Genomic DNA, 13591 nt, shown 5'->3' with positions numbered 1-13591 from the left:
TACATCTGATTCCAGTGACGGATTACTCGTAGTCGTGTCCACGTTCATAGTGCCCCACGACGCTGGACCTCCACTTCCGACGTCATCATCATTCGCCGACTTTTTGTTGATCTCACCGAGTTGTGAACCGAGGTAACATGCACTGGAGAGTATATATATGACTTGCCCATTGCCGGACTCTCGACCTACCTCACATCTTCCAACACACATTACAGACCATGTCGCCCGGTTCGAGTCTCTCGTTCAAGTGTGCCCTCATCACCGGTGGTGCCGGAGGTTTGGTGAGCGAGCTCCCTTTAGGACTTTGTGTTCGTTCCTCGTGCTAACCCATGATGCTATCGGATCGATAGGGCAAGGCTATGGCTATCGACTTGATCGCCAGAGGGAAGAAAGTGCTTCTTGCCGGAAGATCCGAGTCGAATCTCAAATCGACCACATCAGAAATCGGTGCTGCGGGATATTACGTCCTCGACACAGGGGATATCCCCTCGATCCCCTCTTTCATCTCCAAGATCACTTCGGAACATCCTGAATTAGATTGTCTGATCAACAATGCGGGAGTACAGAAGCCGCTCCAGATCCTGGGACCGGATTACGATTTTTCGTTGGAAACCGCCGATCAAGAGATCGACATCAATGTTCGAGGTCCGATGCATCTGTCTGTCGGACTGATCCAGAACCATTTCAAGGACTTGGATGGTGGAGCGGTGATCATGAACGTTTCTTCGGTACTTGGCTTCATACCTTTCAGCGTCATCAATCCGGTATACAACGGCACCAAAGCGTTCCTGCATTCCTTCTCGACAAACCTGAGAACTCAACTCGACCAAGCGGGAAGCAAGATCAAGATCGTCGAGATCGTCCCGCCACAGGTGGAGACGGATCTGCATAGGGATCGCAAGGATCCGGACGATAACAAGAAGCATACGGCGGCGGGCGCAAACGCGTTGTCCATCGACGAGTTCATGGATGCGGTCAAGAAAGGATGGGAGGAGGACAAGGATATGATCGGTCCGGGCATGGCGCAGAAGGCAGTGGAAGGGTGGTATAACGGCTTCGGGAAGAGGTATGAGGAAGCGCTGAAGAAGTGAAAAGATTGACCCAAGTGAGCATTCAGATGTGTACAATGTAGACGATGTGCGACGCATCCTAGCATAGCAACCAAATGTAGTTGAGTGGACAACACAAACAAGCGCATTATCGCGGTCCAACGAACACCGGCTCCCGGGGTGTACGATGAAAGCACTTTGAGGATGCAGGGCCATGTAGTCGGAATTGCCCTTCAATTGTATGATCTCAGTGGACGCATGGGGTGTGTAGTAGTCTTTTGTACGACAGATCAACATCACTCAATACATGCAAGGTGTAAATCGCCGAATTATCTAGCGTATCTATACCTGCGGAGACGATCAATAGACGTGACTTGGACCACTGCTTCCCCTTGAGGACGATCTTAACCAGATATTCACTGCCCGCATCTTCAGCTTGTTGCCACCTTTTCATCTTCTGCACCGGATCATCCGGATCCGATGGTCAACAATACCGCTGGTACATATAGGTTGCACCGATCTATCGGACCACGTCCACCCGCTTATCGACTTCGTCACTGAAGGACTTGACTGGCAGATCTCGACTGCCTAGCCAAGCTGACTGAACAAATTGAACCTCCGAGTCCTCACCATCTACCGCAAAGGGGTGGACCTGTTCCGAGTGCAGACACACATGGGGCACTTATCAAGGCACTGGAAGTCGGGGAGCGGAGCCATGCTGAGAACAAAGTCCGGGATACACGGTAGGGGACGACTTGATGGCCTCTTTGGTCCATCTCTCGGCCGCCATATGTCGCAAGCGGTGCAACGGCGCCAAGATGCAGACCTTCTGAAGCAATCCCGTTTCTGGTCGGACCATGTCAGAGCCTCGCAGCCTCTCGTTGCAGACTAGCAGAACTGAATCTATCGTACCAGCGTTACACGGTGACTTTTGAGAGGTATGAGTGATTCCAGTCATGTCGCACCTTGATTCTCATGTTTGCACTGGATCTTAACCACGTGTAGCTGCAAAGAGATGATTCATGCAGATGGGATGGTTTTTTTTTCAGCCTTTGATCTGAACGAATACAGGCTCTCTCATGCTAAGGTCAACCATTGCATAGCTCGTTACTTGACTAGAAACGGTCATCTTCCGTATCAACTGGTCGACGGGAAAGGACGAGCACCGAAGAGGAGAGAAGAGATCACTCAGCTCAACCAGGAAAATCCCACTCTCTCAACCACACCTCTCCCGGACCGACCGAAGAGGTAAATTACGCGACAGCACCAGGAAAGCAAAACAATCATCTGGACGATCATCCTCCTCATTGCATCTCCACCTGCCTCAGACTTCCTCCGTTACCTAGTGTCTCGTCCGGTCAGACAGTCAACTTGATCGTCGACGTCAGCAGATCCATCATCGAGGTCTTTCTGTTTGGATCGCGTGCATCGCGTGCAGGTGAACATACCGCTGTAGACGACACCGCCCATACCAGTCAGCGTCGCCCATTCCCACTCCGTCATCTCATAAAATAGGAGATCTACCTACTCGAACCCCCATTCACACCTCGAGCTCCCCATGAGGTCGACTCGGACGGCGCCTTCGGCTCAACCACTACCCCTCAAACACCTCCTTGCGACATATACTACCTCTCACCCTCTGCGTTCTCCCTCTCCTCTCCCTCCTTCCTCGCGAGTCGACCCCACCATTCGGCAGCGATTGCCTCCACCAACATCTGCCAGTCCATTGTTATGGACGCTCCCTACCTGGTGGCTGTTTCTGCGATTCCTCGTGACGAAAGGATGGCACATTGTCTGGGCATTGATCTGTCATTTCCTCGTTGGACCGAAACGGAAGAGTTGGGGATATCGAATGACGTTTATAATCTCTTTCATGAGGAACATCGCCGATCATTCGAGCTTGGCTGACATCGTGTTGATAAGGCGATTCATCTCTCTGCATTTCCTGTTACCCATTCCGGCAGACGCCGTCGTCACACCTATCACCTTTACGGTGCCTCTGCGCAAGGGCGACGAGGTCGCTCGCGGGTTCTTGAGAGAATGGGATCTGAAAGAGACTGGGACGAGGGAGTTGACAGGAGAATGGGTGGTGGGAACAGAGGTGTGGAGAAGGTTGAAAGCAGAGAGGAGATCGAGGCAACGTACGAGAAGAAGAGCGAGTCTACCTGATCATGCTTTGCTAAGGGACAGAAGGAGAAGGGGCGAGAGTTCGGCAATGGATATCGACACCAACTCGGACTCTGAGCCGGGAAAGAAGGTCGGATCGGTGGGAGAGAGAGTCATCTACTACGTGCATGGTGGAGCGTACTATGTCGGCAATGCGGCGACACATCGACTGATCACCATCGGAGTGAGCAAGGCATGTAACGCTAGGGTTTTTGGTGAGCAGGTCTCTGTCCCGACAATTGTGTCCTTGGCTAATATTGGTACTCCTAGCTATCACATATCGTCTGGCTCCCGAACACACTTTCCCTTTGCCTCTGCATGACGTGCTACATGGGTATCTCCGACTGCTCTCCGCACCCCTCTCCATTCCTCCCGAGAACATTATAATCATGGGCGATTCGGCCGGTGGCGGTCTCAGCTTAGCACTCTGCATGTATTTACGAGACGAAGGGTACAAGCTGCCTGCAGGTCTGGTCTTGATGAGTCCCTGGGTGGACCTGACGATGAGCTGCGGGAGCTGGGACGAGAATTCAGATTCCGATGTGGTACCTCGACCAGAGGTGGATGGTGAGTGTTTGAGGTCTACCGGTTCGGTTGAGTGCCGTCTGATATGTCTTTCAGACCATCTTAACCCTGTCGGATGCTACCTCGGCCCGGAGGGCATCGCCACATACCTCACCCACCCGTATGCTTCGCCACTATTTGGCGACCTGCACGGTCTTCCCCCGATGCTTATACAGTCTGGCGACTCTGAAGTACTTCGAGACGAGATCACCCTGCTTGCTCACAAAGCCACTCTATCTGGAGTTCACGTTACCCACGAATTGTACGAAGATATGGTCCATGTCTTCCAGCAGTTCCCGTTCCTCGCTAGCAGCGCTGTCGCCATCAGCAGTATAGGAAGATGGGTGAGGATGACTCTCCCCAATGTCGAGGAGGAGACGAAAGTGGGTAGGCTCGGCGACGAAGTGGATGAGAATATGGATGACGAGATGCTGAGTGAGAAAGCTCGAGTGGTCAATGAGATCGGACAGGAGACGGGTCTCCCAGACATTGGTACAAAGAGTGGGCCGCCTAAAACGCCCAAGAGGCATCCATTGCAATTTGAGACGGGTGAAGATGGACCGACTGTCGATATCGATTCTTTGCCTGTGGAAGAGAGCGGTTCGCCAACACCTACGAAGGATCGATCAGGATTCGCATTTGGAAGCGGTATTATTCTCCCAGCTTCTCAATCTGATTCCAATGCCCCAACACCAGTGTCAGCATCAGTATCAGCATCAGCATCAGCACCAACACAACCTCATACTCATCCCGGCCTACGTCGATCACAAACCTCGACTCTACCCCCCGCATCGCCCTCATCCACACCTGTTCGACATCGAAGACCCACCACCATCTCACTCCAAGTCTCGCCCGCCATCCCACCCACTTCACCCACTTATTCCCAATCGGCGTTATCCTCCAACCCCGTCTCGCCAAGTCCCTCTGCGCGAAGTAGGAGACTTCGAAGTGGTTCTGGTGTGACGTACAATCCTCAACCCAGTACCAGGGCGAGAAGTAGGAGTCATTCAGATATCTTCAGTTTGGTAGAAGGATATGTGGAAGGTGGAGCAGCGAACGAGACGGTGGTTTACGCCCCAGGAGGAGAAGTGAAGCGTGTAGGTGTGTTGGGGGAGGATGACGAGGAGAGCTTTTAGTTGGGATTGAGATCCGGAGATTGCGTCGCGGCGCGGCGCAGCTCAGCTCAGAAGGGCTAGACACGGCAAGCCCCAGCAACGTAGCAACTCGAAAGATTGCTCTTATGTAAAAGATGGGCGGTATCGTGAAATGGGCAAATTTGGTAAATTGCCAGACAGATTGGATAGGTAGAGGTTCATTCACCGGGTTTGCCCCTTTTATTCGTTGTATTACGATAGTCTGGATCATGTAGCACCTCAATCATGCAATCAGTGTATCAACCTGATCACACTCGACGTCAGTCACAACGCGTTGTCAGTGTCAGCGCAATCGTGGTGGTCACAATGTGACTGGGTGTACAATAACTGCCTTCCGCACTTATCATATGCATTGAGATAATTACACCTGTTGATCAACTAGATCGTCATCATCCACTTTTTCATCCATGTATCTATCACTGTCCCGCTTTCCGAGCCTTGAATGTGAATACATGGGTCCATCTTTTTCCCGCACATATTCCACCTGTCTATCTCCTCTCTTTCACCCAGAATTGAAGTACGAGGTAACTCAAGACTGTGAAGATCCCAAAGGTGATGCCCAGAAGAGCCGTATCGGGCCACCAGAATGCTTGGGCGTGGAATCCAAATGACGAGAGGACTGAAGGCAGAAGAAAACATCAGCGTACCGCTCTGTGTCGAGGGGGAAAGGGGGGTGCGGGAAATCGTGACTGACTGGTAGCACTTGGTACTTGAATGTCAAGACCAAACTTCCTCTCCACGAGTTGAAGATACCTCAACTCATTCACTAGTAATGCTTCGTATCCCGCATGGAAGAATGAGGTAGTCAACATCCACTTCAGCTTGTCGGGAACTCGGTCGTAGTTCATCAGCAATCCTGCGAAGAGAAGGCTGTGCAAGGCGACCCAAATCAGCTTGCGTGTTCCTGTATTGCAGCTTTGAGCTTCACTCACTTGTAAAGCATAACCAAACTACCCAATAAACTCGCCACGCCAAGGTCTGAAACAGCGACGGAGAGGAAGAGCACGACACTGGATGCAGTGAGGTTGAACAAGACCAGAGTCATGATGAACTTCCAGAATGCAGAGACCTCCGCGTTGAGACCCGCAAGACCGTATACGATCGAGCCGAGGACGAAGGGTGGGATAACTCGGAGGGGGATGATATCGAACAGGATCTTCGAGAGGAAGTAGGTGAAAGGAGCGTAGTACCCGTTGGCTCTGAAAGATCGTCAGCGTGATGCTGCCGCCGGGAGAGTGGCGGAAATCTACCTTTCCCGCATGAACAGAAGTCGCTCGTTGGCAAAAATCCCCAGTGAACTGAGACACGAGAATCCGAACAATGAGAGGATGAAGAGGAAGAGTCCGAGTCGGTTCCTGTCGCATATTTGTCAACATCAATACCTGGAAGCAATCGCAATTACTCACTGGAAGCCCGGAATATCGTTCGTCACCTTGTAGAAGAAGAAGCCACAAAGCAATGCGGCTATGATTGCGACGGCATAGTGAGTCGCCATCAAAAGAGGGTTTCTGCTCGACAGAACAACGACTATAAGCAACCTGTACAATAATCCTGGCGCCCGCTTAATTCCACACTCACCGGTAGAGATTCTTGAAAGCCCTGCCTGATAACAGCTTGAACTGCGTCCAGTAACTCGCCTTCTTATACCCTTTCAGTAAGCCCGTCTCCTCTTCTACATCTCTCTCCAAACCTCCATCCGGACTCTGTCCCGATTGGATCCTAGCAATTTCAGCTTCTACAATTTTGGCGTCATCACTAGCTTTCGAAGCGAGAACTAGCGATGCGAGCTTCTCCGGAATTCGAGGAATGTTGTCTGGTGTTGCTGTTCCGTTCCCTGCGGAATCTTCTTCGCCTGATGATGAGAATGCACCAAGAAGCTTCTGCGCCTTCTTCTTGATCTCGCCCAAGATCCTCGCACTGCTTGATGCCTCGTCACCATCGCTGTCCTCCGACCGATTTCCTGACACGAATCCGCTCTCAGGATCTGCTTCAGGCGTCGAAGAGCCATTCAATACTCCGTTACCGTTCAACTTGATCGCCGCTTTGCCTACCCGATGATCGCCCGAAGCTTCCACAGTAAGATCGATCAGGTAATCGGCGATATTGTAGCCAGGAGGACAGGTGTGACCGATCTTCTCAAAGTGAGATTGAGCCTTGCCCGATTCACCAGAGTATACCATTTGTCCCTTTGCGAGAAGTAGCAGCCGATCGAACAAAGCAACGATGTTGGATTGCGGTTGATGAATGGTGAAGATGACGGTCCGATTGTAGGTCATGGCGAGTGTTTTGAGCGACTCGATCACGTTGTATGCATTGTACGAGTCAAGACCTGCACTCGGGTCAGTCATCGCTCCGTAAATTAGCTAACCTCGGGACTCACCTGAAGTCGGCTCATCCAAGAACAGGATTGATGGACCTGTCACCAATTCACAGGCGATCGAAACACGTCTCTTCTCCCCACCTGAGATACTCCTCTTGCCCGACTCTCCGATCCTCGAGTCTTTGATTCCGAGAATACCCAACTCGTTCATGGTCTCCAGCGTCCTGAACACTTTCGCTTGATGGCTCATCTCTCGTGGCAATCTCAGCAACGCGGAGTACAGCACCGCCTCGTAGACTGTCAAGGTGCTGAGTAATGTGTCTTCTTGGTCCACATATCCGACCACCCGTTGGAACGTCGCTTCGTCGGGGATATCCCTGCCATTCACGTACATCTCTCCGCCGACCTTGCCCGTCTTGGCTTTGCGCGCCAGGATGTCGAGTAAGGTCGATTTACCTGCACCTGAAGCACCCATGATCGCGAGAAGTTCTCCGGGACGAACAGTGCCGGTGACGTGAGAAAGCACGCGCTTTCCGGATGGTAGATCGTAGGAAAGATTGCTGAAATGAAGGGTGGCAGGAACATGATCGTTCATCAACTTCGCTGCTTCGTCTTCGGGCAGCTTGACGCCGCCGAAGCCAGCAGGGTGACGATGCGTCCTGCCCAGGTACCAGAGCACTGCGAGGCGTCAGCATCAACACAGCAGACGATGGTCGCCGACTCACATAAGCAGGCAAGGATGAAGATCGCAGCAGCCAACGCCGCACTCAAAGCTACCATTGTACTATTGTCTGGCTTTTCTGGTTGTTGATAGCCCGGCACTTGAGTGTAGTGCAGACACTCTCCGCTCTCACAATCAAGTGTGATGGACTTGTCGCCGAAAATATCGTTGATGAGCTGGTTCATCGCCGGCTCCTCAAAGCTGCATCCCTTGCCGGTAGCGCAGTTGAAGCTTCCAGGACCTTTGACTTCTTCGGCCAAGAAATCGTCGATGTCTGCGGGAATTGCTGGGCTCAGCTCGAGCCCTGTTCTCTGACTGGAATTGACTCACTAACACTTCCGTCCTCTCCACATAAGAACCGCCCGGGTATACAAGCACAATCAATTTTCTCGCATTGATAGCTCGTCATATTGCTGTCAAAGCTATCCTTGCTTTGCCAGCTACATCCCTCCAGTTGACAGTTAAAGCTCTCGATCCTATCCACCCAGAATTGGAAGTTACATGTCCCGAGAGCGTCCGCCTGTAGTGGATCGAACACCGCATTAGGGTTATTGAAGCCACTAGATGGGGAGGAAAGGTTGGATGAAGGCCCGTTGGCAGAACATGAAAAGGTAACTTGGGGGGGTTTGTTATCCGGGATGGTGTCGATGATCTTTCGATCTGAGTATACTATCAGCTTGAGCTGATTGGATCGCATCGACACAATCTAGCTCACTTGTTACATCACACATCTGAAAATTCTGCTCGATCGCGAGACCACCTTTGTAGCAGACCATATCGCTACCCTCCTCACCATCTTGATCGGTCCCATCGCCTTCAGACGGCGTCCGTGGTCGAAACGCTGCGCACGCTTGGTCGTTCTTACATACTATACAGTACAGTGTCAAATAGAGCTCGAGATCAGGTGGGAGATGAACGAACTCACCATTACAATTCAAGCCCCCCCAACCATCTTTACATTGGCACAACTCTCCTTCAGGTCTGGGGAATCGTTCGTCGCCATCTGAAAGGGCTCCACACACTGTATTGAATCGTTAGGGTACTATCTTCCTTTGCTCACACAGGAGTGGTGAAGGACGACTTACAAGGAGTCAGACAATCTTGTCCACCAAATCCAGGTGGACATCGACATTGTCCGTCGTAAGGATTACATTCTCCGGCATTGCCACAAGAAAATGCGGGCAAGAGACAGTTGAAACATGGTGGACAACTTCCCGGAGGTGGTCTGCGACCTGGTGGGAGCTATGGTGCCCGATCGATCAGCTCAAATATGGAGACACAACGATCACCGATAGTGAGATGCTACGCTGGAAGTGAAGAAAGACATACAAAGGAAGCGTTCCACACTGACGGCGCTTGCGATACGCTCGCACCCCGTAGATCGAGTAGCTCAGGTGATGGTCGACTCGTGAGGGAGGCGAAAGTCGGGAAAGCGAGGAGGGGCGCGAGAAGCAGAGAAATGGAAGAGACCATCTTGGATTTGGATCTGGATCTTGGATCTGGATCTGGATCTGGATCTCCAAGAGGACGACGATCGACCGGTTCTTCCCACAACTGTCAAGGTAGCGAGACCGGTGAGCAGTCCTCCGACGAGGCTGAGAGGAGGGACTGATGTGAGATGCGGATGGAACAGGCAAGGGTGATCACGTTGATTGTGCAGGTGGCAAGACATCTAACAACCTGACAGATTGAACTCATCATCGTGCGTCTCACTGAGCGGTGGTCGATACCCGGTCCACTAACCATTGCTATTCAGGGAAACCTCTCTCCCATTTTCCGGCGGCCAAGACCGGTGAAGGCTTAAATGGGGGGAAACGGGGACATTGTGCAATCTGGCGTAGCCGCATCGTGGCCGTTGAGTGGCATCCATGCGTATCGAACAGGATCGTGATGAACTGTGGTAGAGATACCAGTGTATGTACGACAGTGAGGACCGCATGTGAATGATCTTGCTGTTTCTAGAGATGCAATCGTCATTCGAAGCTCTGCATGGTCATCGTAGCAATCGACGCGACGCGTCTCGTGCAAGTCAACGCGACGCACGGACCACCTCTTCCGACAGAAACGCATGTTTTTCTGGGGTGACACTGTGCACAGACCGGCATGATGTCCGTCGACCATATAATCCCAACCTCGTTGTTCGTGTTTTCATTCTTCGCCCCCGTCTTTACACCCACCGTACTTGGCCCAGCTTCAACGCCCCGAGTTTCCGGCAATCTCATTTTTCATCAAGATTGCCTTCGCATGTCGGACATGTTACCCTCTCTCGAGCCTCGCCCTCCGAGGCGATTCCCCTTTCCTCCTCGTACCAGGACCACCCCGATAGCAAGGGATATCCTACAGCATAACAAGAGACCCCGACGAAAGTCTGCTTTTTCCAACAAGGAGAACGACGGAGTTGCTCAAGTCGTCGAGCCTGATTCTTCAGATCAGGTCGTCCAGAAGGCCGAACAGCCCACGAGGGACGCTGATGGACCAGAGAAAAAGAAGAGGAGGAAGAGGAACCGAGCAGACAAATTAGAAGCGGTTGTGGAGAAGACCAATCCGACAGATGTGGCAAGCGCCAGTGTCAATGAAGCAGAGCAGAAGGATGAAGCAGAGGTCGTCGCGAAGAAGACCACTCCAACAATGGAGGCCGATGTTGGTGGTACACAACTCAAGAAGGAGATCCACCGATCTGGAGAGAGAAGCAAGGGTCGTTATAGGAGACCTGTTGCCCAGGTAGACGAGCAGATGGACGTCACTATTGGAAAGTTCGAGGGGGATGCAAAAGATCAGAAGGGTAGTTGGAGAGTCAACAGGAAGGTTGCTGCTAAGGGGAAGAAAGGTCAAGGGCAAATCGTCGAAGGGTCTAAACCCGGCGGGGATACCGAAATCAACAAGACAATCACCACTCAGGTTGACGAGCTTCAGGAAACTGACCCGATGACAGTCACCGAGCCAACATCCAACTGCAAACTTGCTTCTTTGACCTTTGAAGAGTTCAACAAACGTAAGAGCGACTTGGACATGATCATTTTGGATGGCGAGAACGCGATGAAGCTGATGGCAAAGAAGCATTTGATGGGACGTGGGTGAGTTCGGTCGTTAACGGGTTTGAGAGATTTGCGTCATGCTCTCGACTGCCAATACACGACTCGCCAGGCCACGCGGCATCTTTTGATTGACTGCCCGCGCTGCAGATCGTTTGGATGGGTCGGATCTTCTAAAGCTAGTCTGCCATACGGAACGGACAAGGAGAAGATCGAAGTCGCTGTAAGTCGGGCTCAACCTCCATCGTTATCGTTGACTAGTTGTGGGTACCGTATGCTGGATCGGACTGATCGGTCTCTCATCAACCCTCTGCGCTACGGCTTCATTGCGCCTTCGCCACCAGATCACCGTCAATATCGTGGTCAACACTCCCAGCCCCGAAGCAGACGACGAGCTGCTCCAGCCTGCCACTGAAGAGGATCCCGCAGAAGTCAAGACCGGCGGAAAGAAGAAACTACCTGTCAATGTCAGGTCCACGGAAATAGAGCTCAAACCAGATGATGGACAGCCGACCATTCTAGCCGAAGAAGTCAGGGTCCCTGTCAGGCCAAGCAGAAAGAGGAAGGCTCCGACCAACTTTGATTAGCGAGCCAGAAGAAGGGAAGCAGTCACGGGAAGACAAGGGACTTGATCAGCGCTTTGTTCGTCAGTGAAATAACATTGGGAGAGGATTGTTATATGATCAGTTGTGTATATGAACCTGTTCTGTCGGGCAAGCACCCGCAAAGGGAGATATGAGTGTGCCTGCGCTCAACGACGAGCTGCGATTCGCCTTCTTGTAGATGCTTTCACGCATGTTTCCTCATCACACTATCCGATATTCTCTCTTGGTGTTGGAAGTGTGTACAGCACGCCACATACCCACCAAGTCATTATGTCATTGGCTTTGTTTACAGCTTGAGCGGGATTACGGCGTTATGAATGGAAATCACAAATTAAACGCGTCACCCGATCGGGGAATATCTGATCCCGCTCTTCGCTACTACCAGCCAACTCAATAACAGCATACACCCCCCACCCCCGACTCACTGCAGCATCTTTCTTCCCCTTCCCCTTCACCATACAACTCGCTTCATACAACACCACTCACCATACAATAATAACAACCGTACACCACCAACCACCAACCACCACCCATCACCCACACCACCCAACTCGACACACATAATAGTGAGTACATCATTCCACAACACTTGAAGTCACCTTCAAATCACTTGGTATCATCGTTGGGACTGCTTTGGGACTCGGTCGGGCTCATACACGATGCATCTCCACTCCTCACCATCCCCCCCTTTTCATCTTTCCTCGTTCTGGTGGGGTCATAATTCATATGGCGGTAATGACGAGACACGAGACGCGTCGTGTGGAGGTGGAGGTGATTCATCCTCGACCTCTACCATCCATCCAACACTGAGACAGTGATGGAGTGTCGAATCGGTGTTTCCATATCGTCAACCGAGCGTGGGAAAGAAGCAATGTGATGTTTGGAGTGGAGCGGGAGGGGAAGATGGGATGCATCCCATCCTGCAATCCTCCGATTCAATCGACCCACCGTTCATTCCATCCATTCTTCCTCCCACCGTACCATTGCATTCCTCACCCACATTCCTTGTCTCACTTCCTCGTCTACACACCATCCCACACCATGCATGGCTGACAGAAATGCATCTTTTCTTGCCAACTCCCAGACAATGCCCAAGGTCACCGCCAAAGACACCAAGAAGAGCAAGGGAGTGACCGAGGCCGCCAAGAAGCGTGCTAAGAAGGACCCCAACAAGCCCAAGCGGTGAGCAGACATGAGATACAATACGATCTGCGCGGGCTGACAGATCGTCTTCGTCTTCTTGCCCCTTCTCCTCGTTGTATATCAATTCTCGCGTTGTAGAGCCCTCTCCGCGTACATGTTCTTCGTCCAAGATTACCGAGAGCGAATCAAGACCGAGAACCCTGATGCTACTTTCGGTGACGTCGGCAAGCTTCTGGGTATCAAGTGGAAGGAGATGAACGCCGCTGAGAAGAAGGTGAGCTCGACAGTTCGACTTTGCTGGGTTATCGCTGACTGATGGTGTTCAGCCCTACGAGGACAAGGCTCAGGACGACAAGAAGCGAGCCGACAGGGAGAACGCTGTTTACAAGGCTGACGGCAAAGCTGCTAAGAAGTCCAAGGTCGTTGTGTGAGTTTATTGGTATATCTTGCTGAGCAACCAGTTCGCTGACACGATGACGATGACTTCCGTCTATCGTAGCGAGGAGGACGATGATGATGATGAGGATGACGAATAGACAATTCCCTTTCTTACCTGTTCCTCTTTCGTTTGGTTTCCTATCTGCTTCCTATTAGCACATCAAAGCTCGTCCGTAAAGAGAAGGAAAGTCTAGTTTCGTGTATATATTTCGGTTTCGTCTATTTTCGATGTCGTGACTGTGTGGGTGTCTCTACTGTCACTTACGATTTGTTCGTCGTCACCTGTTGCAGCAAAATGATACTGCAGAGATGCTCTTCGTTCCCTTCGCTCTTCGCTCTTCGCTCTTTCCACATTATGATAAGGAATGCATGATTAATGCGTCCTGTGTTGTGGCCTTG

General features: G+C 51.6%; 5 protein-coding genes across 5 annotated transcripts; 4 read left to right on the top strand and 1 right to left on the bottom strand.

Moving 5' to 3' along the window:
• Positions 1-218: 218 nt before the first annotated feature.
• On the top strand, positions 219-1091 carry IAR55_005647 (uncharacterized protein; the record flags this gene model as incomplete). Its single annotated transcript, XM_066948738.1, has 2 exons — positions 219-281; positions 351-1091. 2 exons carry the CDS (start codon positions 219-221, stop codon positions 1089-1091), a joined length of 804 nt encoding a protein of 267 aa, XP_066800511.1.
• A 1516-nt stretch (positions 1092-2607) lies between these two features.
• On the top strand, positions 2608-4915 carry IAR55_005646 (uncharacterized protein; the record flags this gene model as incomplete). The annotated part of the gene is made up of 3 exons (XM_066948737.1): positions 2608-3430; positions 3486-3782; positions 3837-4915. The coding sequence occupies 3 exons, from the start codon at positions 2608-2610 to the stop codon at positions 4913-4915; spliced, it is 2199 nt and encodes a 732-aa protein (XP_066800510.1).
• Positions 4916-5421: 506 nt separating this feature from the next.
• Positions 5422-9447, bottom strand: IAR55_005645 (uncharacterized protein; the record flags this gene model as incomplete). The annotated part of the gene is made up of 13 exons (XM_066948736.1): positions 5422-5552; positions 5628-5803; positions 5866-6132; positions 6184-6288; positions 6340-6441; positions 6512-7262; positions 7314-7931; positions 7979-8248; positions 8305-8634; positions 8690-8842; positions 8900-8995; positions 9060-9216; positions 9304-9447. 13 exons carry the CDS (start codon positions 9445-9447, stop codon positions 5422-5424), a joined length of 3300 nt encoding a protein of 1099 aa, XP_066800509.1.
• A 771-nt stretch (positions 9448-10218) lies between these two features.
• On the top strand, positions 10219-11593 carry IAR55_005644 (uncharacterized protein; the record flags this gene model as incomplete). The annotated part of the gene is made up of 3 exons (XM_066948735.1): positions 10219-11048; positions 11157-11229; positions 11351-11593. 3 exons carry the CDS (start codon positions 10219-10221, stop codon positions 11591-11593), a joined length of 1146 nt encoding a protein of 381 aa, XP_066800508.1.
• Positions 11594-12698: 1105 nt separating this feature from the next.
• Positions 12699-13290, top strand: IAR55_005643 (non-histone chromosomal protein 6; the record flags this gene model as incomplete). Its single annotated transcript, XM_066948734.1, has 4 exons — positions 12699-12793; positions 12893-13028; positions 13081-13181; positions 13254-13290. The coding sequence occupies 4 exons, from the start codon at positions 12699-12701 to the stop codon at positions 13288-13290; spliced, it is 369 nt and encodes a 122-aa protein (XP_066800507.1).
• Positions 13291-13591: the final 301 nt, after the last annotated feature.

This window comes from Kwoniella newhampshirensis, chromosome 12 (genome assembly GCF_039105145.1).
Source record: "Kwoniella newhampshirensis strain CBS 13917 chromosome 12, whole genome shotgun sequence".
Lineage (NCBI taxonomy): Eukaryota > Fungi > Basidiomycota > Tremellomycetes > Tremellales > Cryptococcaceae > Kwoniella > Kwoniella newhampshirensis.
The sequence above is the reverse complement of the archived record's forward strand: the minus strand, read 5'-3'. Positions and strand labels throughout refer to the sequence as shown.